This window comes from Myotis daubentonii, chromosome 16 (genome assembly GCF_963259705.1).
Source record: "Myotis daubentonii chromosome 16, mMyoDau2.1, whole genome shotgun sequence".
NCBI lineage: Eukaryota > Metazoa > Chordata > Mammalia > Chiroptera > Vespertilionidae > Myotis > Myotis daubentonii.
The window spans coordinates 37,500,514-37,523,628 of NC_081855.1; the positions used below are offsets into that span (position 1 = coordinate 37,500,514).

At 37.1% G+C, this 23,115-nt stretch overlaps 1 protein-coding gene across 14 annotated transcripts in view; it reads right to left on the reverse strand.

Annotated features, from left to right (window-relative positions):
• Positions 1 to 23,115, reverse strand: part of CDC27 (cell division cycle 27) — a 56,307-nt gene that overhangs the window by 23,142 nt on the left and 10,050 nt on the right. For 4 of the 14 annotated variants that reach the window (XM_059669878.1, XM_059669877.1, XM_059669872.1 and 1 more), the window contains exons 2-9: positions 18,601 to 18,676; positions 16,233 to 16,380; positions 14,227 to 14,352; positions 10,551 to 10,648; positions 9,602 to 9,756; positions 9,285 to 9,496; positions 8,203 to 8,317; positions 3,311 to 3,426 (exon numbers count right to left, since the gene is read on the reverse strand). In XM_059669878.1, coding sequence (XP_059525861.1) covers positions 3,311 to 3,426; positions 8,203 to 8,317; positions 9,285 to 9,496; positions 9,602 to 9,756; positions 10,551 to 10,648; positions 14,227 to 14,352; positions 16,233 to 16,380; positions 18,601 to 18,676 — 1,046 coding nt within the window. Of the gene's footprint in view, positions 1 to 3,310; positions 3,445 to 8,202; positions 8,318 to 9,284; positions 9,497 to 9,601; positions 9,757 to 10,550; positions 10,649 to 14,226; positions 14,353 to 16,232; positions 16,408 to 18,600; positions 18,677 to 23,115 lie in introns of those variants that run through there. The other 10 variants (XM_059669875.1, XM_059669868.1, XM_059669874.1 and 7 more) reach the window with 7 other exon arrangements.

Here is a 23,115-nt window from a genome sequence, read left to right on the forward strand (position 1 = left end):
CTAACAAAGCAATGCTATGGGTTGAAATGTGTCTCCTAAAAAGATATGTTGAACCCCTAACCCCCAGAACCTGTGAATGTGACCTTATTTAAAAATAGGGTCTCAGTTCTAGCTGGTTTGGCTCAATGGACAGAGTGTCAGCTGTGGACTGAAGGGCCCTGGGTTCGATTCAAGCGCACATGCCTGGGTTGCAGGCTCCATCCTCAGTAGGGGATATGCAGAAAACAGCCAATAGATGATTCTCTCTCATCATTGATGTTTCTACTTCTCTCTCCCTCTCCCACTCTGAAATCAATACAAATATAAAAAATAATAATAGTAATAAATAGGGTCTTTGTAGCTATAGTCATGTTAAAATGAGGCCATCAGGGCCCATATAACTGATTTCCTTAAAAGAAAAGGAAAATTTGGTTACAGAGATACACAGGGAAGATGGCCATGTGAAAAAGACAGAGGCAGATACTGAGTTAGTCTACCACCAACTAAGAAATGCCTGGGGATACCAGAAGCTGAAAGAGCTAAGGAAGGATCCTCTTCTAGAGGCTTCAGAGGTTGTATGGTCCTGTCAATACTTTAATTTTGGATTATTGTGTCTAGAACTGTGAGTAAATAAATTTGTTATTTTAAAACCATCCAGTTTGTGGTACTTTGTTTCAGCAGCTATAGGAAACAAATATAGAATTAAGTAGGTAATACAAAGAACAAAGAATTATTAACAGTTGATGCTTATTAGTGTATTTGTTTAGTTGAAATATCTAATTCAATAAATGTTTTAAGTATTCTTTAGGATTAGCCTATACTCAGCCTATATAACATTACTCTGCAGGAGACCTCAGGCTCCTTCTCATAACTGAGCCCCAGGCAATTTGTCACCTGTCTTCAAGCTGGCACTCATGATGATACTTATCATCCTACTACTTTAGAAATATTGAGGCCTTTTATATAGTCAAGTCATATGCATACATGTAACTTTTAAGACTTATGATTCATTATTTGAGGAGGAAAGAGACATATCTGTTTATAGAAATGCATAACAGGGGAATGAGAGAATGAAACCTATCTGTACTTGACCAGTGGAGAAGGTCATGTAAATAAGAGGAAAATTACTTTGGAGGAGTGTTTAGAATATGTAATTTCGATCAGGGAGAACCAAGATGGCGGCATAGGTTAACGCCGGAGTTTGCTGCTTTGAACAACTACTTCAAAAGTGAAACCAAAAAACGGAAGGGACATCACCCAGAACCACAGGAACGCTGGCTGAGTGGAAGTCCTACAACTAGGAGGAAAGAGAAACGCACACGGACACTCAGAGGAGGCGCAGTGCTGAAGTCAAATTCTGAGGTGCGGAGTGTGCGGAGCGGGCTGGCGGCGGAGGGCGCGGTTGGCGTTTTCAATCGGGAGGGAGTCGCAGACTCTGAGCACCAGATCTGGGCGAGTCTTTAGGGACCCAGACTCAAACGGGAGAAGCGGGACTGTCTGGCTTCGGTCAGAGCGAGTGCAGCTTTCTCTCCCAGCTTTGCAGCGGGTGCTGGGACTCAGAGAGGCAGAGCCCCTGGGAACAGGACTGAGAGCCACCATAACTGCTCTCTTCGGCCCACCCTGTTGATCCTGTGCGACCCGCCCCGCCCAAGCCCTGCACAGAGGCATTTGCCGGATAGCCTCAGGCAAAGGCTAGATTAGCACCTCCCTAGAGGACAGAAGTTCTCTCACTGCTGACACAGCTGATTCTCATAGCCACTTGGCCTGGAGGTCAAACCCTCCCTGGAATTAGCTACAACAATCAAGATTTAACTATAAGACTGCGAACAAAGACCACTAGGGGGTGCACCAAGGAAGCATAACAAAATGCGGAGACAAAGAAACAGGACAAAATTGTCAAAGGAAGATATAGAGTTCAGAACCACACTTTTAAGGTCTCTCAAGAACTGTTTAGAAGCTGCCGATAAACTTAATGAGATCTACACGAAAACTAATAAGACCCTCGATCTTATATTGGGGAACCAACTAGAAATTAAGCATACACGGACTGAAATAACGAATATTATACAGACGCCCGACAGCAGACCAGAGGAGCGCAAGAATCAAGTCAATGATTTGAAATGCGAGGAAGCAAAAAACATCCAACCGGAAAAGCAAAATGAAAAAAGAATCCAAAAATGCGAGGATAGTGTAAGGAGCCTCTGGGACAGCTTCAAGCGTACCAACATCAGAATTATAGGGGTGCCAGAAGATGAGAGAGAGCAAGATATTGAAAACCTATTTGAAGAAATAATGACAGAAAACTTCCCCCACCTGGTGAAAGAAATGGACTTACAGGTCCAAGAAGCGCGGAGAACCCCAAACAAAAGGAATCCAAAGAGGACCACACCAAGACACATCATAATTAAAATGCCAAGAGCAAAAGATAAAGAAAGAATCTTAAAAACAGCAAGAGAAAGAAACTCAGTTACCTACAAGGGAATACCCATACGACTGTCAGCTGATTTCTCAACAGAAACTTTGCAGGCCAGAAGGGAGTGGCAAGAAATATTCAAAGTGATGAATACCAAGAACCTACAACCAAGATTACTTTATCCAGCAAAGCTATCATTCAGAACGGAAGGTCAGATAAAGAGCTTCACAGATAAGGAAAAGCTAAAGGAGTTCATCACCACCAAACCAGGATTATATGAAATGCTGAAAGGTATCCTTTAAGAAGAGGAAGAGGAAGAAAAAGGTAAAGATACAAATTATGAACAACAAATATGCATCTATCAACAAGTGAATCTAAGAATCAAGTGAATAAATAATCTGATGAACAGAATGAACTGTTGATTATAATAGAATCAGGGACATAGAAAGGGAATGGACTGACTATTCTTGGGGGGGAAAGGGGTGTGGGAGATGTGGGAAGAGACTGGACAAAAATTGTGCACCTATGGATGAGGACAGTGGGTGGGGAGTGAGAGCGGAGGGTGGGGCGGGAACTGGGAGGAGGGGAGTTATGGGGGGGAAAAAAAAGAGGAACAAATGTAATAATCTGAACAATAAAGATTTAATTAAAAAAAAATAGAATACGTAATTTCAACAAATTCATGAGGCAATTAGAGTAAACTAAAAAGATATTTTAGCTAATTCTTGTATTGATTTGCATTATAATACTCAACTAAAAATTACACTAGTCTTTTTAGTAAGTTAGAAATTTCTCAAATTTAACGTATTCAAAATCTATAATAGTCATTCTAGAATTCTTAGGAGAGTCAAAACCTGCCTATATGGAAGTATAGCAAGAAAATCTGAACAATATCAAATAATGCACCATAATAAATACCTTGTTTGTGGGCCAGAACTTTGTGTTTGTGCAACAAGAACTGGAGTTACCTCTCGACTATTTCCACTCTGTGAGAAGACAGATTTTGTTCCAGTTTGGCCGATTCTGGCAACAGACTGCAAAACACAAAAAGTCTAAGGTTTGTGAATCATAAATTGCATTATAAATATTAAGAGATATATGATGCTCCTATTTCCATTATCCAAATGCAAGATTTCATAATATATTACTGTCATTTGAATACACAAACTACAGTGGGGCCTTGACTTACGAGTGTCCTGACTAACGAGTTTTTCGAGATATGAGCGGTCTCTTGGCCGATTTTTTGCTTTGAGTTGCGAGCTAAAATTAGGGTTACTAGCCAGCTTCAGATACCCCACTACTAGTTGGCGCAGCGAACGTCACAGTGAACGCCACAACATCAGCCCAGCATCATGTCTCACTCGTTCACTTTTTGATTTGACATACGAGTAATTTGAGTTATGAGCTCTGTCACGGAACGAATTAAACTCGTAAGTCAAGGCCCCACTGTACTAATGTCATACTAGAGGCCCGGTGCACGAATTCATTCACGGGTGGGGTCCAGCTGGCTCGCTCCAATGGGGGCAATTGGGGCTGGGCAGGCCAGGGGGAGGGGCCTCGGGAGGTTGGCTGGCCAGCTCTGCCCCCAATCTGGCAGGTTGGCAGGCTGCAGTGCGTGTCATAGTGACCTGTCGTTCCAGTTGTTTAGACTTATATATATAGATAGATAGATTAGAATGAACATCAGCCTATTTCCACATTTTAACCCCAGTATTTTTATCTTTATACTATCCTGTCATCTTTCACTTTAGTTTTTAAGGAAAGGCTCAAATTTCTGGAAGGCATTTATTACAACATCTTCTCCAGTTGGGGCTAATGCTAAAGAATTTTAAGACAGCTACTATTCTCGAGATTTATGATCTAATTTAGTATACATAAAAAAATAATATAGCCCCATTGGCATGGCTCAGTGGTTGAGCTTTGACCTGGAGGTCATGGTTCGATTCCCAGTCAGAGCACATGCCTGGGTTGCAGGCTCAATACCCTGTAGGGGGTGTGCAGGAAGCAGCCAATCAATGATTCTCTGTCATCAATAATGTTTCTATCCCTTTCTCCCTCTCCCTTCCTTTCTGAAATCAATAAAAATACTTTAAAAATATATAGAATAAGATTTTTATATTCCTTCTTTGGCACTTAGTAAAAGCAGTTCTATACAGGTATTCGCTACTTTTTGAAAGTTCATGACTTTGCTTTTATGAAAAAAGTTGAGAAGCAAAAATACTGCTTAGCATTTGTTTTGCAAGGAGCCGTTAGAAGCTTTGAGAGCCACCAGTAGTGACAGTGGTAACAGTAAGCTCCTTCCCTGGGAACTACACCCAGCATCAAGCCCCCAGAGCATGGAACTGTGTCTGTGAGCATTAGTGCTTTATTTTGTGCACTCATTAGCAAGATATGTCCTAAAGTATCAGAAAAACTCATAAGGATGTTATGTATAGTGAAAAACCGGATGTACTTAAGCATTTCAATTGTGGTGAACGAAATAAAGACGTGCATGCGTTGAATTTTGGGGCTGGGAATGGTCAAATATTTCTTTATACATTACTTATAATTTATAAATTATAAATACTTATTTGCTTTAAACCATTTTGGCTTACAAAAGGTTTCATGAATACTCTACTTTTGTATAGTGGGGGAAACCTACAGTAGTTAGAAGAGTAGGTTTAAAAAGAAGTCATCCAATTATTTTCCAAATTCTAAGGATATTGCTCTTAGAATTAATATTTCTTTCTAGTGTATTCAACTTTCATTAATTAGTTTCTGCTGTCTAGAGAGGGGAAAAACCCTTTGCTTGCTCCTTTCTGTCTTCTCTAATTTGTCACCTTATTTCTATTCATTTTTTCACTTAGCTTCTTTATAAAGAGATCAATGACTACTGTATCAATGGATGTTTTAAATTTCTTTACTACCAGATAATTTTCTTCAAAACTTACCTGTTACTTTCATAGCCACTCTACATAAATCTCAAACTGTACATTACAAATAATCATGTTTTCATCAGATAGGAAAGCCTAATTTTGGCCTTTCCTGCATTCATCATCACTGATCATGCCTCCTTTTTGAAACTTTGCATAATTTCCAAAATAGTACAGCATCTTTATTATTTGTCTTACCATTTCATTTGCTGGCCCCTCTTCCTTCCATTAACTATGCTCTTTAGCTACTCTCTCTTTCCTTAGGAGAGCCTAGCCATTTTAACAGCTTTAATTATTATTTCTATCACCAGGCCTTATTCTTTCCTGTATGATTAACTATCCATTGAATATTTTCACCTAATCTACCACCACCTCACCTATATTCCTTCCTCCTTTTCCTTCTACATTCACCCAAAGGACAAAACTTAAAGTCAATTTGGGCCTTATCTAACCAAGAACTATGTACTAACCCATTACTAGGTTTGATATTTTTATTTTAATATATTTTATTGGTTTTTTACAGAGGAAGGGAGAGGGATAGAGAGAGTCAGAAACATTGATGAGAGAGAAACATCGATCAGCTGCCTCCTGCACACTCCCGACTGGGGATGTGCCCGCAACAAAGGTACATGCCCTTGACCGGAATCGAACCTGGGACCCTTGAGTCCGCAGGCTGACTCTCTATCCACTGAGCCAAACTGGTCAGTCAGGGCTAGGTTTGATATTTTTAGTTGATACTGCATGCAGACCTACAAGTATAGCTTTTCTAAGAACATCTTGTAATAGGGTAAGAAGAGAACAGAGGCACAAGAGGAAGAGATGTGACTTTTATTATTTGGGCACTGAAATCATATACCTCTCACTTCCTAACTTCTCCTGATTGCAATAGCTTGCCTGGTTCTGGCCTATTTCACCTGGCATGCTAACTACTATGCTACTATGCCTTTTCATAACTGTAATAAACTAATTCCCACTATTATTTTTCACTCTTATAACAGTACAAGGTAGTTGCCAACTTTTAGATATCACATTTAAAATAATCTACACTTCAACTACTTTGCAGTCTCTTTTCACCACTCTTGGAACTTTTTTTCCCCCCCACAGACTCTAAGGAAGTTCAGGAATAAAAGAGTAAAAAACAAGAAGAAACATGTCTCTAGAGTGGTAAAGGGGTTATATTGGTCATTCACATACTATTATTATTTATTTAGCTGTCATTTCGTAAACATCTATTTGCCGTCAAATAGGCATTTTACACATATAACCTAATTTAATTATCATAAAAGATACCCTGCACCACAGATATCTTTTAAACAAATAGCACTTTGACCTGTCCTGCCGGAAGCCGGTCCATCCTTGCTGCCTGACACAGTCGCTGCAGGAAAGAAACATCTGCACAGCATATGTTTCAAGGGACCTGGCGTATATAGCATACTGTTCTTAATATGTTTGCTCCCCTTAGCGCTGTGTGTTTTAACCAAGGTCACCTCTCCGAGAAAGGTTGTTTCCCCAGGTAGGAATTTTTCCCTGAAGTCAGGGAGGGGATGAAACTCCTTAACTAAGTGCCAGGCGGGTAGTTAATCACTACAAACAATCATGCTTAAGCTACATAATCTTTACTCCCTGGAATGGAGATAAGAAACACCCTAACCTTTGTAATAGAAATTGACAGGATTAAAATCAACTGGTATAAATACGGATGTAACAAGACAATAAACAGCAGAACCTCTCTGGAGATCCAGACCAGAACTTGGCTGGAGATCCTGGCTAGAGATCCTGGCTAGGCTGCTGATCAACTGAACGCTGTCTCCGTGTCATTCCTTCTTCGCCGACTCCGTCCACACCTTTGGGGAACCCCTGGACCCGCTGGGGCAGGACCCCGGCACTGTCCTACCATAGATCTTTAATCCCAGTATTTACTGTAAGAATATTGTCAAATATTTTTCATTTTTTTTTACACATTTCTATATCATAAAAGCCTAATATGCTAAGTGTCCGGTCATCTGGTCGGCCATTCAACCAATCAAAGTGTAATATGCTAATGATATGCTAAGGCTGCTCAACAGCTAGCTATGATGTGCACTGATCACCAGGGGCAGACAGTCGACCGGTTGACCAGTCACTATGACATGTACTAACCACCAGGTGGCAGACGTTCTGACTGGTAGGTTAGCTTGCTACTGGCGTCCGGCTGATCGAGATTGAGCAAGATGAGCCGGACATGCCCTGGAGCCCTCCCGCGGTCCCACCCCAGCTGGCCAACCTCCCACATCCCTCCCCTGCCTCGATCGTGCACCAGTGGGGTCCCTCGGCCTGGCCTGCACCCTCTCACAATCCAGGACCCCTCGGGAGATGTCGGAAAGCCAGTTTCAGCCCGATCCTGCAGACCAGGCAGAGGGACCCACTGGTGCACGAATTTGTGCACCAGGCCTCTAGTTTACTATAAATTTACTACACATCTATGAGTAGCCACTATAAGAATTTTATTATCAGAAACAGCTGGCTTTACATAAGTCAGTCTTTTTTTCATTTTAACACTAGTATACTTAAAAAACAAACATGGTGATGGGGACAAGTAAAAACTATGGCAGGTATATTTCTTATTTATATTCAAAGTGACAGAAACTCTTAATTTCATTAAAAAAAACCATAAGAAATTGAAGGAAAAATCTGAATGTGTTTATTTGATGTATGCTGAAATAAAGAGCAACCAGGTTTGTGTCTCCAATTATAACAAGGAGGCTAGGACAGCGATAACCTTTTACATTTAGATCCATAACTCTAATGCAACAACAATTATATAAAGTTAGGTTCTCTATGAAATTGCTTTTAATAGATTGGAATTTTAAATGAATTTTCTTTCATCAGTACCAAAACTATATTTTACATGGAAAATACCTTTTTTGAAGGGGCTCCGGTGGGTGGCACATCAATTACAGAAGATGTATTAGTGTAGTTTTGTAAATAGGATCCATCTCCAGGACTTGGGGTTTCTAATGGCAAAATCCCAAAACTGAGAAGAGGTTGAAATCAAGGTGTCAAAAAGTCATCAAGGCATATATAAAGCAGCAGTATACTAAATTAGAAGGTCTAAAAGGAAGAGAATGGCAAATCAGTCTTGGGGCAGCGAGGATCTAAGGGGCAGATTAAAAATAAGCTATGAATGTAGACTATTCCAACTACCATAACTAAAACTTAAAATACCAAACAAGACTAAATTGAGCAGCAACAACTGATCTCAGGAGATTTATTATAAATAAGAGTGGCCTTGTAAAAACTAAGTTCCCAATGATCAAATTTATTAAAATTCTTGGAATTTAGACACTATTACAGAGAAAATGTGAACCCACTTATGGATTCAATGAGTTATTGTCATCTCATGTTTATGCTATTTTAGGAGTTCCCTGGCCCTGGGACCCAATTTAAGTCTATTCTAGCATATAATTTTTTATTTTGATACTTTTGGATATGTATCCTCTGGGCTGGGTTCCTATATTTATACATACATATACTTCTAATAATTTTCACAAAATATTTCATATTAATAGGTGTCATTCCTTCCTCCATGCTTTGGAAAATAGCATTTTAACAACAACCATCATCTGATTATATCATAAACATTTCAACATTCTAAGAGGTTCACTATTCACTGATGCACAAACATAAAGACATCTTTTAATGCATACACTAACTCCATATGGCATATTTAAGAGTTTTTAAATTTTCTCTAATATTTAACATTAAATTTTTATCACAGGTACTTTATTTTTTTACTCCATTATTGACTTATTAAATGCCTCTTTTTCTATATTTAAAAGTTTCATATTATTAGTAATTTATAATTACTAATTTATATTACTAATTTATAATTACTATTTATATTACATATAATTAGTAATTTATATTACTAATAATATGAATTATTATAAAATAATTTAATATTATAGAACACATTTTAAACTATCTTTTGTTTGTCTTACCTGGGGGTTAATGGGCTAAGAGCAGCTGGTCCTCCTAATAAGCTTCGACCAGTTTTTGGTTTATTTTGAACCTGTTTAGATAATATAGAAGTTCCTGTTCCGAGAGGGACAGTATCTGGTGAAATTACAGCTGAATCAATATAAGACACTGAGGAATCTGTATTCAAGGAATACTTTGAATTGGAAGATTCTAAATTCAGTCTGTTTAATTCCTGAAACAGAAAATTTCTACCATGACATTTACAATACATCATTTAGTTCAGATCATTATTTTTCATTTTCATAATATTTTGAATAATAGAATATGATACACTTACAATTGTGTCCTGGGGTGTTTCTGTAAGAACCGTCTCAGGTTGTCTGTGAGATAAATTATGATTAGATACTACTGTTGTGCAAGAGTTGGGCAGACAGTTGCTAAAGTTCTGTAAAGAGGTTAATTTAAATGTTTGGTCAGGATCTGGCTTTTCACCTGTGAAGGGAAAAAAAAAATTTGCTTCTGAAGAAATGAGGGTTAATTTTCCACCCCAGGTATGTATAAATCAGTGGAAATAGCCCTTTTCCAGAGTTTTAAAGTTCTTCTGATTGTTTCACCTGATCAAATTTACCTCCCAGAAGCCCACCCATCAATTTATTGTGCAAGTTTACCCCTAAGATAAAGCTGTAAATTTAGGAAATAAACTAAACACCAATGATATTGATTTTAAATATAATAAATCATAGGAAAATGCCAATTTCTGTGTTTATTTTAAAGCAGAAAGCAAAGATCTAGATCTCATTTTGCTCAAGGTAAGGACTAAGAGTAGAGAGTTGAAACCCACTAGAAATATTAAAATTTTAAGCACTCCCATGTATATAAATACAATGTTGTAAAATGATCCTTCATGCATACTAGAGTATATATATATATATATATATATATATATATATATATATATATATATATACTGAATCACCCCATATATACCAGGTCTTAATTTATATTATTACAGTTTCTGCTATGGGATTCTATTCATTTCTTTTCTTATCCATGAAGCTGTTTTGGTTAATGCTATACTCATAATACAACTCATGCTAGAGGACACAAGAAAGGCTACATGATTCCTGAAACATATGACTCTTATTTTGTTCTCAATTTTAACATCCCTTTGGCTTTGAAAAATATTTTTTTCTGAATAATTTGTATCCAAAAATTAAGCAAAGAAAAAAATAAAAAGAAGAGGAAATGGAGAACCCCTTCCCCTACAGCCATTTCTATAAACCTACCTATTTCACATAATGATTCAAAAGGGGACCAGAGGAAAGGATTTAAACTAAGGCTCTTTTGGTAACATTCTGATCCTTTGGCAAGCCGATCTGTTTTGCTGTAAAGGCAAACAAATCAATTAGACATGCTATAAAACCTATGACATATATTATAAGGAAATTTTTGGTACAGAAATTAGTTAAGTCATAAAAGTTCTGAGAATATTCTTCTTGATGCTTCCCTAAATCACCACTTTCCCCTTCTTACCATCCTCCAATCTCTATTACTTAGGGCAATTCAAGTCAAAAGTCAGTGAAAATAAACAGAACATGAATTAAAAGAAATGCTAACAAAATAAACAAACTATCATTGCCATCTTGAATATTATAATGTTTTTTATGTACTGTCAGATACTAGAATTACTAAAGGAGATATAAAAAATATCCAAATGTTTCAGTCTTATTTTCTTAATTTTTAATATAATATCCTAGTGGTAATTTTCAAAGTGACTTAAATGCTTTAAATATAACATATTTAAGTGATCAGATTTTCTAACCAAGTGGAGATGATAGTTCTTAATGAAAGAAAAGTTTATGTTTCTAATTCAGGTATATAAAGGTTACATTTAGAATGTAAACATTCCTAAAACCATATATACTTGTAACAACCTGAAAATTATTAGACTGGCATTGTTACCTCCCTTGCTTTTAAAGGGGAGGGCAGATGGGGTTGAGGGTTCATTGGAGCTTTCAGGCAAAAAAATACTAATCCTCTTATCTGAAGTGGAAATTCTTCATCTATCTATACTAATAAAAGAGAAAAATGGTAATTGGCGTACGACGATACCCTTTTCATTGGCTAATCAGGGCTATATGCAAAATAACTGCCAACTAAGATTGGCAGTTAACTGCCAACAAGATGGCAGTTAATTTGCATATGTAGGCACAATGCAGGGAGGCGAAAGGGAAAGCAGGAAGAAGCCCCCTGCCACTGACAGTGATGGAAACCCAGGGGGGAGCTAAGAGCTGGGGGGCAGGGCAAAGGCGGCCCTGGGGCCGCCTTTGCCCTGCCCCCCATCCATGATCGGAGAATCAGGTGCCTTTTCCGCCCTGGCCAGTGATAGCAGGAAGTAGGGGTGGAGCCAGTGATGGGAGCTGGGCACAGTCGAAGCTGGCAGTCCCAGGAGCTAGGGGTCCCTTGCCTGGGCCGGACGCCTAGGCCAGAGGCGTTAGGCCTGGGCAAGGGGCCGATCCTGCGATTGGAGGGTGATGGGGGTCAACGCCTGAGGGCTTCCCAGTATGTGAGAGGGGGCAGGCTGGGCTGAGGGACACTCCCCCCCCCCCACCCAGTGCACGAATTTCGTGCACCGGGCCCCTAGTTATATATATATATATATATATATAATGGAAAAAATTAAGATACAGTAATTCTTTTTTTAAGTATATTTTTTATTGATTTCAGAGAGGAAGGGAGAGGAAGAGAGATAGAAACATCAATGATGAGAGAGAATCACCAATCAGCTGCCTCCTGCACACCCCTACTGGGGATTGAGCCCACAACCCGGGCATGTGCCCTTGATCAGAATCGAACCTGGGACCTTTCAGTCCAGAGGCCAACACTATCCACTGAGCCAAATCAGCTAGGGCATAAGATACAGTAATTCTTCCAAAATTCTATAAAGCGCCAGATGGCAACTAACCAAGATTTTCAAAAGAATTTTCAAATGAAACTATCAGCTAAAACATATAATCTAAGTGCTATCAGTGTAATCTCAGAGAACTGTGAAGAGGACCCCTTTGGGGAACTAGATTAGTTTGCTTTACTTCCAAATTTTTAAGTGACTAGAAACTAGAATGATGTACTAAAGACAAGTACCACCAGTTGAAGGATATCTAGCTTTCCATACTTTCCTAATTTGATTCAATAAACACATGGACATGTGTGAAGTGGTTTCCAATGATGGTTTTTACTTGCCTTTCCTTAACGTCTAATGATTTGGGCACATCCTTTTATGTGCTTATTTACCAGCCATATGTCCTCTACAGTGAAGTATCCATTTAAGTATTTTGCCCATTTTCCAGTTTTATTACTATTGAGAATTCAAAGAAACAAAACTTTTTCTATTAAGTCTTTTTTAAAAAAATATTTTATTGATTCTTTACAGAGAGGAAGGGAGAGGGAGAGTTAGAAACATCGTCGATCAGCTGCCTCCTGTACACCCCACACTGGGGACATGCCTGCAACCAAGGCACATGCCCCTGACCGGAATCGAACCCAGGACCCTTCAGTCCGCAGGTCGACGCTCCATCCACCGAGCCAAACTGGCCAGGGCTCTATTAAGTCTTTTTTAGTTACCATCTTATCCCTCTTCTTAACCAGGTAGACTTGAGTATTCCCTCATTCGAACAAAATACTGCTCAAATTTTATCACATCATTTTTTTACTGTTATCATAAAAACTTATGAACTTTTGTTTACTGCTTATCTCCTCTATTATAAATCTCTGAGGGTGAAGAGTGTGAGTTATTTATCTTCATATCCCCAGTGCCAAGTACTGTGTCTAGCCATAATAGAGGATGAATCTCAAAGTTCCTTGAATAAATGACAAGATGAATCATAGTTGCATGAACCAAATTAATAACTCTAAGTCCTTTTATTGAGATAAATTAAGATATTAATATTTTATTTTTATTTACTCCCATTCTCAAGAGTAGTGTCATCTGACTATGAGCCTCCAATTCAAGTAATTTATTCTGTTCAAAAAGACATTTTCAAGGTTTTTCAAAACTACTATTAAACTAGCCTCAATTTATCTTAAAACAGATACTATCCTAATTTTTAGATAAACAATCCTCATCCATTTTTCCCATGATATGCAACAGATGACATTTACACAAGCGATGCACTCCTATAGTCAGTTGAAGAATTCCTGTTACCTCATTACATCTTGACCCCTCTTCCCAGCTCAAAGAGTATTTCAGAATAAAAATAGGTGAGAAAAATATTATTATGGTGATAACACTGAAGTCAATCTCTCTTGCCTTTAAAAGACTGAAATTAAATAAATATAAGTAAATTTATTTACTTTATGGCTGAAACTTTCCTTCAATCCTCCTACTAAGGAGCAGCAGTGACATTTAATATTAGAGAAAAAAACTTCACTCTTATTTTTCCTCAGTGGATTATATGATACTCTCCTCAACCAGGTAAAAAACCCATATGTTCACTCAATTGGTAGGCAGTGTGCTGCTATAGCTATTGTCATTAAGGCAAAATGGATAGTCAATATGGGATCAGCATCTCTAGTATTTTCCAGGTTTAACAAGGTCATGGAATTAGAAGACTGTGTACTACTACTCAGCTAAGTGCTACTCGATAAACACAGATCATCACAGGTTTTTAAAATCACAAAGCAATGCCCTAACTGGTTTGGGTCAGTGGATGGAGGGTCGGCCTGCAGACTCAAGGGTCCCGGGTTCGATTCTGGTCAAGGGCATGTACCTTGGTTGCCGGCACATCCCCAGTGGGGGGTGTGCAGGAGGCAGCTGATTGATGCTTCTCTCTCATGGATGTTTCTGACTCTCTATCTCTCTCCCTTCCTCTCTGTAAAAAATCAATAAAATATGTATTTTTTTAAAAAAATCACAAAGCATTCTAGTATTGGAAACAATTTTCTGATAATTTGAATGATTCTTACCAATATACATGTCCCAACAATGAAAGAGTAAAGCAAGCTGAATCACCAAACTCAGTAACAATATCATCATGGCTTTTCTGTTTATTAAACACTCCACCAGATAAGATCTGTTCCCCTTCAGCAAGCCTTTAAAACACAAATTTACAGACTTTAAAAAGTCAACATAAAAACACATGACTGTAAATACATTCTTCATTACCAATGTACCTCTTAATATAAAGATAGGTAAAATAAAAAGTTCATGTATCTTTACAATACCAATAAACTTGTATTTAGAATCATTTGGGAGACTGGGAATTTATTATCTTAAAATTTGTCTTGCCTTTAAAAACAAAACCATCTAAATTTACTCTCTGTATGTATAAATCTGGCCTGAACAACATACCCAATATTCATGTCAAAAGAAATAAAGACCATTATTCCGGGGGGAGAGGGGAAAATATAAATGGTTTTTCATTAACAAACATGGTGACCCTTCTTAGTTTATAATTCCTTGAAATATAAATTTGCAAGCAAATTAAATAAGACTAACATTTTAATTAAAAATTACATACTTGGGGGGAGGTTGGGGGTTAATGGGGGGGATGAGGACACATTTGTAATACCTTAACTAATAATAAAAAAAAAAAGAAAAAGAAAAAATAAAATAAAATAAAAATTACATACTTAACAAGCCTCAGTCATTTTTAGGTTTATAAATGAAACCTGAATAGCACTTCATCTCTTCTTATTTGTCAGTTATGCTTTCTTGACATTGAAAATCCTAAGTGTTCACCAAAGGATAAATTTTGGCCTGATTTCAGTACATATTTTTAGCATCAGAGTTTATAATGGTTTGTATTTTAAAGTTTTTTTCCAAATCATGTAGAAAACTCTCGAGTTTACATATAAAAGGTAATATCTAAAGTTTTTTTTTTTTTTTTTTTTTTTTTTACTGTCAGTAAGATTTAAAAAACACACAATACTGTATAATGATTTGTAGAAGGGGTAAGAACTGGCTTAAGACATTGGTAAATTAAATAAACTGATTTTTAAGAATTTAACATTAGCCCTGGCCGGTTTTGCTCAGTGGTTAGAGTGCTGGTCCTCTGACCAAAGGATCAAAGGTTTGTTTCCTGGCCAAGGGCACCTACTTGGGGCACATGCAGGAGGCAACCAATTGATGTTTGTCTCTCTCTCCCTTCTCTTACCTAAAAAAAATCGATGGAAAAAATATCCTTTGATGAGGATTAAAAAAAAAGAAAAAAGAATTTAACATTAGAATCCTTGGAGTAAAAATAATTCAATAACAAATATTTCAGAAATATTATACATATTGTAGCTAGCTTTAATTGAAAAGCCATCTAATAAAATAAACCTGTAAACATACAAAGAAAATATACACACAGGCTTTTATAATTATGTCTCTAGTCACTTTTACATTATTCCATCTCTTACAGCACAGAAAGAGTTTAACAGAACACACTACCTATACCTCTAGCTGCCTCCAAATACAGAACTGGGACAGCTGACTTGGTTTAACTGTAATGTGCAAAAGAAGCACTCTCCAGAATCTGTCCCATTGCATCAATGAGGTAGGAGTAGTGGTTTGCAAATAGAATGATCTTGAAAGGCAAATAATTACACAACTACCTAGACCCAAGGGAGCATTAATTGCAAGTTAAGTGGTAAGTAGGTTTTCAGACTTATTCCAATTGGCCTAACAATGAAAGCAAAGGAAATGAAATAACACTTGGAATTTTAGAAAATGATATGAATTAGTTATAACTTAAGTTTCTTCAAAGTTAAATTCTATTATTTATTACAATAACAATGAAATCTTTCCATAACAAAAATAATAATGCTATAGAATATTGTATAAACATTTCAAACTACTGAAATGACAAATATCTACTACCCAAAAAGAGGGAACAAAGTGAGTCAGAGTTTAACCCATTAAAAGAATTTTATCCCAAATTCTACAGTTTAAGTAAGAATGAAATTAGAACACATTCTTAAAAACTTACTTGCTGAGATCAACACAACATTTTGCAAGCAGGTATTTACATTGTGGTGTAGTACAACTGTGTCCTTTCAAGAGTCTATATGCTTTATATGCCTTTCCTGAGCGATAATAACAGGTTGCCAGTAAAAACAAAGCTTCTTCTGAGTGTACTAAAAACACATATGGAAAAAAAAGAGCTATTATTCAGTAGGTTGAATGGTAATCATTGTTTATCTGGCAATAAACAAGTTTGGTAACAAAAAAATTAGGCATGTTATTTAATGTAAAACAATCATTTATTTCCACTAAGGAGAAATACTTTACTGATAGAAAATTAGTTCCCCACAGTCACTAAACATAAGAGAAATGCAAATTAAAACCACGATGAGATATCACCTCACACCTGTTAGAATGGCTATCATCAATAAATCAACAAGCAAGTATTGGCAAGGATGTGCAGAAAAGGGAACCCTCTGTAGGTGGGAATGCATATTGGTGCAGTCACTATTGGAAACAGTACAAAGGTTCCTCAAAAAATTAAAAATGAAACTGCCTTATGACACAGAGATTTCACTGCTGGGTATACATCTGAAGAAACCCAAAACACTAATATGAAAGAATTTATGCACCCCTGTGTTCATTGCAGTGTTATTTATAACAGTCAAGATATCAAAGCAATCCACGTGCCCATTACAGATGAGTGGTACATATATACAATGGAACATTACTCGGCTGTAAAAAAAGAAAAAAAAGAATCCTACCATTTGCAAAAGTATGTATGGACCTAGAAGATATTATGTTAAGTGATATAAGTCAGACAAATACCATCTGATTTCACTTATATGTGGAAGCTAAAGAACAAAATAAATGAACAAACAAAATGGACTCAAATATACAGAGAATAGACTGGTGATTGCCAGAGATGAGGGATTTAGGGAGTGGATAAAAAATGTGAAGGGATTAAGATGTACAAATTGGCAGTTATAAAATGTCATGGAAATGTAAAGTATAGCATAGGGAATATAGTAAAAAATATTACAATAACTATGATTGATGCCAGGTAACTACTAGAACACTTTGTAAGGTATAGGATTAACTAACCACTATGATGTACACCTGAAACTAATACAAAATACTGAATATAAACTGTAATTGAAAAATAAAAGTTAACAAAGGATCAGCTTGCAGAAAAACACATAAATAATATTGAATAAATTAAGTAATAATACTATGATAAATTCTTTAAATTTTTTTTAACTACCAAGAACTATATATTTATTGTAGTTACAGAAAGATGACAATTTTCCAGCTACTGTAGCAATAAGAGGAAGTATAAATGACAAAGCTTATGAGTTTCAAGTACATAAAAATTTTAAATATCAGAGTAATGTACATAAACAGACTTAAGATTATAAAGCAACAACCTGGGGCAAATATGTAATAAAGACATAGCTCACAAAATAGGAATAAATTTAAAACAGACACTTGAGAAAATAACCATTAATCTCTTAGTTATAAAAATGCAAGACAAAGTATGTCATAATTCTCAAGCAAAAATACATTACAATGGTCAAATGTAATAGTGATAGGCCTATGATGCAAGTCTTATACTATTGGTGACACCCAGATTGGTGACACCTCTCTCTGCTGTGTTATCAATTGGGCAAAAAGTAATTTGTTGTAGAATTGACTATTTGACTTGTAAATTCCATTTCAGAGTCTATAATCCAAGGAAATGACTTAAAAGAAAAAAAAACTATACATAATTACATTAACATCTTAGAAAGAGAATTACAATAAGTTTAATGACAGAAACAAAATATACATTACTAGATGTTTATTGAACATTTATTACCATGCAATAAGGCTGTGCCAAGTGCTTTAAATACATTATTTTATTTCATTCTTGCATTTTTTTGTTTTATTTTTCCCCCCACATTTTTTAATTTAATTCTTCAATTTTATGAGGCAATTATCTTTAGTTTATAGCTGAGAAATCTGTAGCACTCAGACATTAAGTAACTTGCCCTAGGTATACAACTGCAAATTTAAGTGACAGAGTTAGGGTTTTCACTTGAAGCCAGAGACTCTAATTCATGCTCTTGGCCACAGAATATAGACTCTGTTCTAATAAAAAACACAGGGGAAAAATACTTAAAGATTGGAAAAGATTAAGTAAACCATAGTGTAAAATCTGAAGCAACTCTATAGTTATTAAAAGTAATATATACGTGAGCTACACAAATACAGGGAAAAGTTTTTATGAAATAGTATCAATTGTAAAGAAAAAGAAAAAAGTGATACTCAGAATTTTGTTATAGTTATAAAAAGGGATGGTGTTCATATATTTTATTTATTTAGGATTTTACAGAAATAAATATAGTACAAACCTTCTGCATATAGTCGTTCTGCAAGGAAAACTGCATCTCGATAAGCATAATGGTTTAGTGCTTGCCATATAGCAGCCTGCAAGAGGAAGAAAAGAACATAAATATATAAATACAGAGTTTCAAGGATGCTCAGAGCCTTGCATATAATCCCCAAATCAACATCCCTAATTTAAGTGATAAAACTTCAATGTCCGCAGTGCAAACTCCAAAGTGTGTTAGATAAAGCTCTTCACAGATGGTTCCAAACATACCTGAATTCACTCACTGGACTTTCCATGGACTTTTAGGCCTCTGTGTCTTTGTACTTCCTTTTCTTGTACTAGGCCCAGCTGGTGACTAGTGACTAGGGAATGTGGGCTCCGTCATTCCTAAAGATCCAGCTTAGATAACATCTACTTCATAAAGCTTTCCTGGCTGATCTTTAGCCATTTTTTTTTTTTTGGTAAACATACCTCTTCTAGTATAAGCACTCATATTATATTACAGTTATTCATTTGCAGGTCTGCCTACCACACTAAACTATATTGCTCTAAACTTAAAGCAGTGGTTTTCAACAATTTTTCATGATACACATAAGGGAGATATTCAAATATATGCTATCTTCCAACAAAAACTTCCCCATTGAATACCTTTAATGCTACCCTGTTCTCAGCCACTCAAGGAAATGTTTTACTGATTCCTTCATTACTTACCATGAATGATAAAGCACTTGGGTGGGGTTGGGTGTCTTTTTTTTTAACTTTTCTGAACTGGAAGGCTCCAGTACTCATTCATTCAATAAATATTTACTGAGTGCCCACTATGTGCCAAGCACTTTCTAGACTCTGGGAGTACAATAATTAACAAATAGTTTCTGTTCTCATGAAGTACATTTCAGTGTTATTCCTACATAGATCAGTGGCTATCAACCCTTGCTTGATGGTGCTCTACCTCAAATCCACTGAATCACAACCCCTGGAAGTTGGGATTGAGTTTAGATAGCCTTTTTTTAAAAACTTTTTACAGGTAAGCATTCAGGGTTCAGAACCATTCTTCTCCATTTCTAAATAAGTAGTTCTCCCTCCTTTTATAGCATACTCTCTTGAAAACTTATGAAAGCAATAGGCTCTTAAGAAAAAAAGCACACACACATATATACAGAAAATCTGTATACAGTGTTAGGGGTTCACAGATATCCTGGTTCATTAAAAATCACTGATCTAGCTGATGGGAGCCTGATATATAATAGGTGCTCAATAAATATTTGTGGAATTACAGTTAGATTAAGTTCCTCCTTATCCATGGAAAATATGTTCTAAGACCTCCCAGCAGATGCTTGAAACAGCAAATAGTATCAAAACCTACAGTATACATATTTTTGCTATACATACATACCTATGACAAAGCTTAATTTATAAATTAAGACATAGTAAGAGACTAACAACAATAACTAATAATAAAATAGAACAATTGAAATACTAAACTGAATTAAAAATTATGTGAAAGTGGTTTCTCTCTCAAAATATCTTATTGTACTGTATTCACCTTTTCATTTAAAGGAAGCACTTAGCTTCTCTTTGGCTTATCCGAATTGCCTTGCACTTTAGGGCCTTATTAAGAAAAATAAGGGTTACCTGAACACAAGCACTGCAATACCTTAGCAGTCAATTTGATGATGAGAAGGCTAAGAAGTGACTATTGAGCAGGTAGTGTATACAGGGTGAATACAATATAAAGGGATAATTCACATCCCGGGCGGGATGGAGCAGGAATGTGGGAGGTTTCATCATGCTACGCAGAATAGTGTGTAGTTAAAATAACTTATGAGTTACTTATTTCTAGAATTTTCTATTTAATGTTTTGGGCCACAGTAGAACATGGGTAGGAGGGAACTACTGTACTTGAAAGGGGAAAAGATAAGTTACTGACTTAGAAAGATGTTTTCTCTTTGCACAGTATAGATTACTATAGTACTAATATCTTGAGGATCATTGCTGCTAAGAGTGGGAGAGGTGTTCCTTATTTGAAAATCAAACTGCTCAAGGTCACACCTGTGACCTTGCATGGTGCACATGAAATAATGAATGTACTGATAATTCAATTTGGGTACATTATGGATTTAAAAGGTTTTTAATGTGCTGATTAGTGAGTCACCATCATTTATAGAATTGTACCTAAAGAAACGTACCTAGAATCTATCCCCTCTTTTCTAGTCCCAGGTCATAACAGAATCTTCTTTCCTTTAAACTCTTAGTTTCCTAAGTGGTTTTCCTGCCTGCAAGCTGTTATGCAATCCATTCTGTCTTGAATTATCTTCCTCAAACGTAAATATTACCACTGCTAAACAGAAGACTAAGGTAAGAGGTTTGGTTCAAATCCACTTTCCACAACTTACTAGTTCTATGTCTTGGGCAAGTAATTTCATGTCTGGTAAGTCTTAGTTTATTCGTTCAAAACATCAGACTCCGGTAAAGTACATAATAGTTCTGAGCACATACCTAATAATAACTCAATAAATTTTAGCTGCTGCCATCCTCATTATGATCATCATGTCTTCCTCTTTGATCAAAACTTTCTAATGCTTTCTCTTGGATAGCTCCACAAAATTTACAAAATAAATATCTACAGAATAAAGCACAAACTCCTTAGTAAACTATTCAAATCCCATCTGACTTTAGCCTTTATTTTTCAGCTGTTTTCATATCTCACCAAAGCTGCCTATGATTTAGAACAAAATGCCTCTATAGCTCCCTAAACATCCAATGTATTTTAATATTTCAGAGTTTTTGCTAACACTGTTGCCTCTGTTTGGGCTGTCTTTTAACTTCTATCTCCTGAAAGCTTAATTAGTCTTTCTTCAAAATTCAATTTACATATTCCTCTGCCTTTGGCAAAGTCCTCACTGATCTATCCAATGCAATGCTGATTACTCCCTAAGAGGTTCTAGACAGTTTATGCTTTTTTAAAAAATCAGGTTGCTTATTAGATTTAGTTATATTATTTGGTTAATTAGGTTGCAGTTTCTTGAAGACAAAAACCGGATTCGGAGAACCAAGATGGCGGCATAGGTTAACGCCGGAGTTTGCTGCTTTGAACAACTACTTCAAAAGTGAAACCAAAAAACGGAAGGGACATCACCCAGAACCACAGGAACGCTGGCTGAGTGGAAGTCCTACAACTAGGAGGAAAGAGAAACGCACACGGACACTCAGAGGAGGCGCAGTGCTGAAGTCAAATTCTGAGGTGCGGAGTGCGCGGAGCGGGCTGGCGGCGGAGGGCGCGGTTGGCGTTTTCAATCGGGAGGGAGTCGCAGACTCTGAGCACCAGATCTGGGCGAGTCTTTAGGGACCCAGACTCAAACGGGAGAAGCGGGACTGTCTGGCTTCGGTCAGAGCGAGTGCAGCTTTCTCTCCCAGCTTTGCAGCGGGTGCTGGGACTCAGAGAGGCAGAGCCCCTGGGAACAGGACTGAGAGCCACCATAACTGCTCTCTTCGGCCCACCCTGTTGATCCTGTGCGACCCGCCCCGCCCAAGCCCTGCACAGAGGCATTTGCCGGATAGCCTCAGGCAAAGGCTAGATTAGCACCTCCCTAGAGGACAGAAGTTCTCTCACTGCTGACACAGCTGATTCTCATAGCCACTTGGCCTGGAGGTCAAACCCTCCCTGGAATTAGCTACAACAATCAAGATTTATCTATAAGACTTCGAACAAAGACCACTAGGGGGTGCACCAAGGAAGCATAACAAAATGCGGAGACAAAGAAACAGGACAAAATTGTCAATGGAAGAAATAGAGTTCAGAACCACACTTTTAAGGTCTCTCAAGAACTGTTTAGAAGCCGCCGATAAACTTAATGAGATCTACACGAAAACTAATAAGACCCTCGATCTTATATTGGGGAACCAACTAGAAATTAAGCACACACAGACTGAAATAACGAATATTATACAGACGCTCGACAGCAGACCAGAGGAGCGCAAGAATCAAGTCAATGATTTCAAATGCGAGGAAGCAAAAAACATCCAACCGGAAAAGCAAAATGATAAAAGAATCCAAAAATGCGAGGATAGTGTAAGGAGCCTCTGGGACAGCTTCAAGCGTACCAACATCAGAATTATAGGGGTGCCAGAAGATGAGAGAGAGCAAGATATTGAAAACCTATTTAAAGAAATAATGACAGAAAACTTCCCCCACCTGGTGAAAGAAATGGACTTACAGGTCCAAGAAGCTCGGAGAACCCCAAACAAAAGGAATCCAAAGAGGACCACACCAAGACACATCATAATTAAAATGCCAAGAGCAAAAGATAAAGAGAGAATCTTAAAAACAGCAAGAGAAAGAAACTCAGTTACCTACAAGGGAATACCCATACGACTGTCAGCTGATTTCTCAACAGAAACTTTGCAGGCCAGAAGGGAGTGGCAAGAAATATTCAAAGTGATGAATACCAAGAACCTACAACCAAGATTACTTTATCCAGCAAAGCTATCATTCAGAATTGAAGGTCAGATAAAGAGCTTCACAGATAAGGAAAAG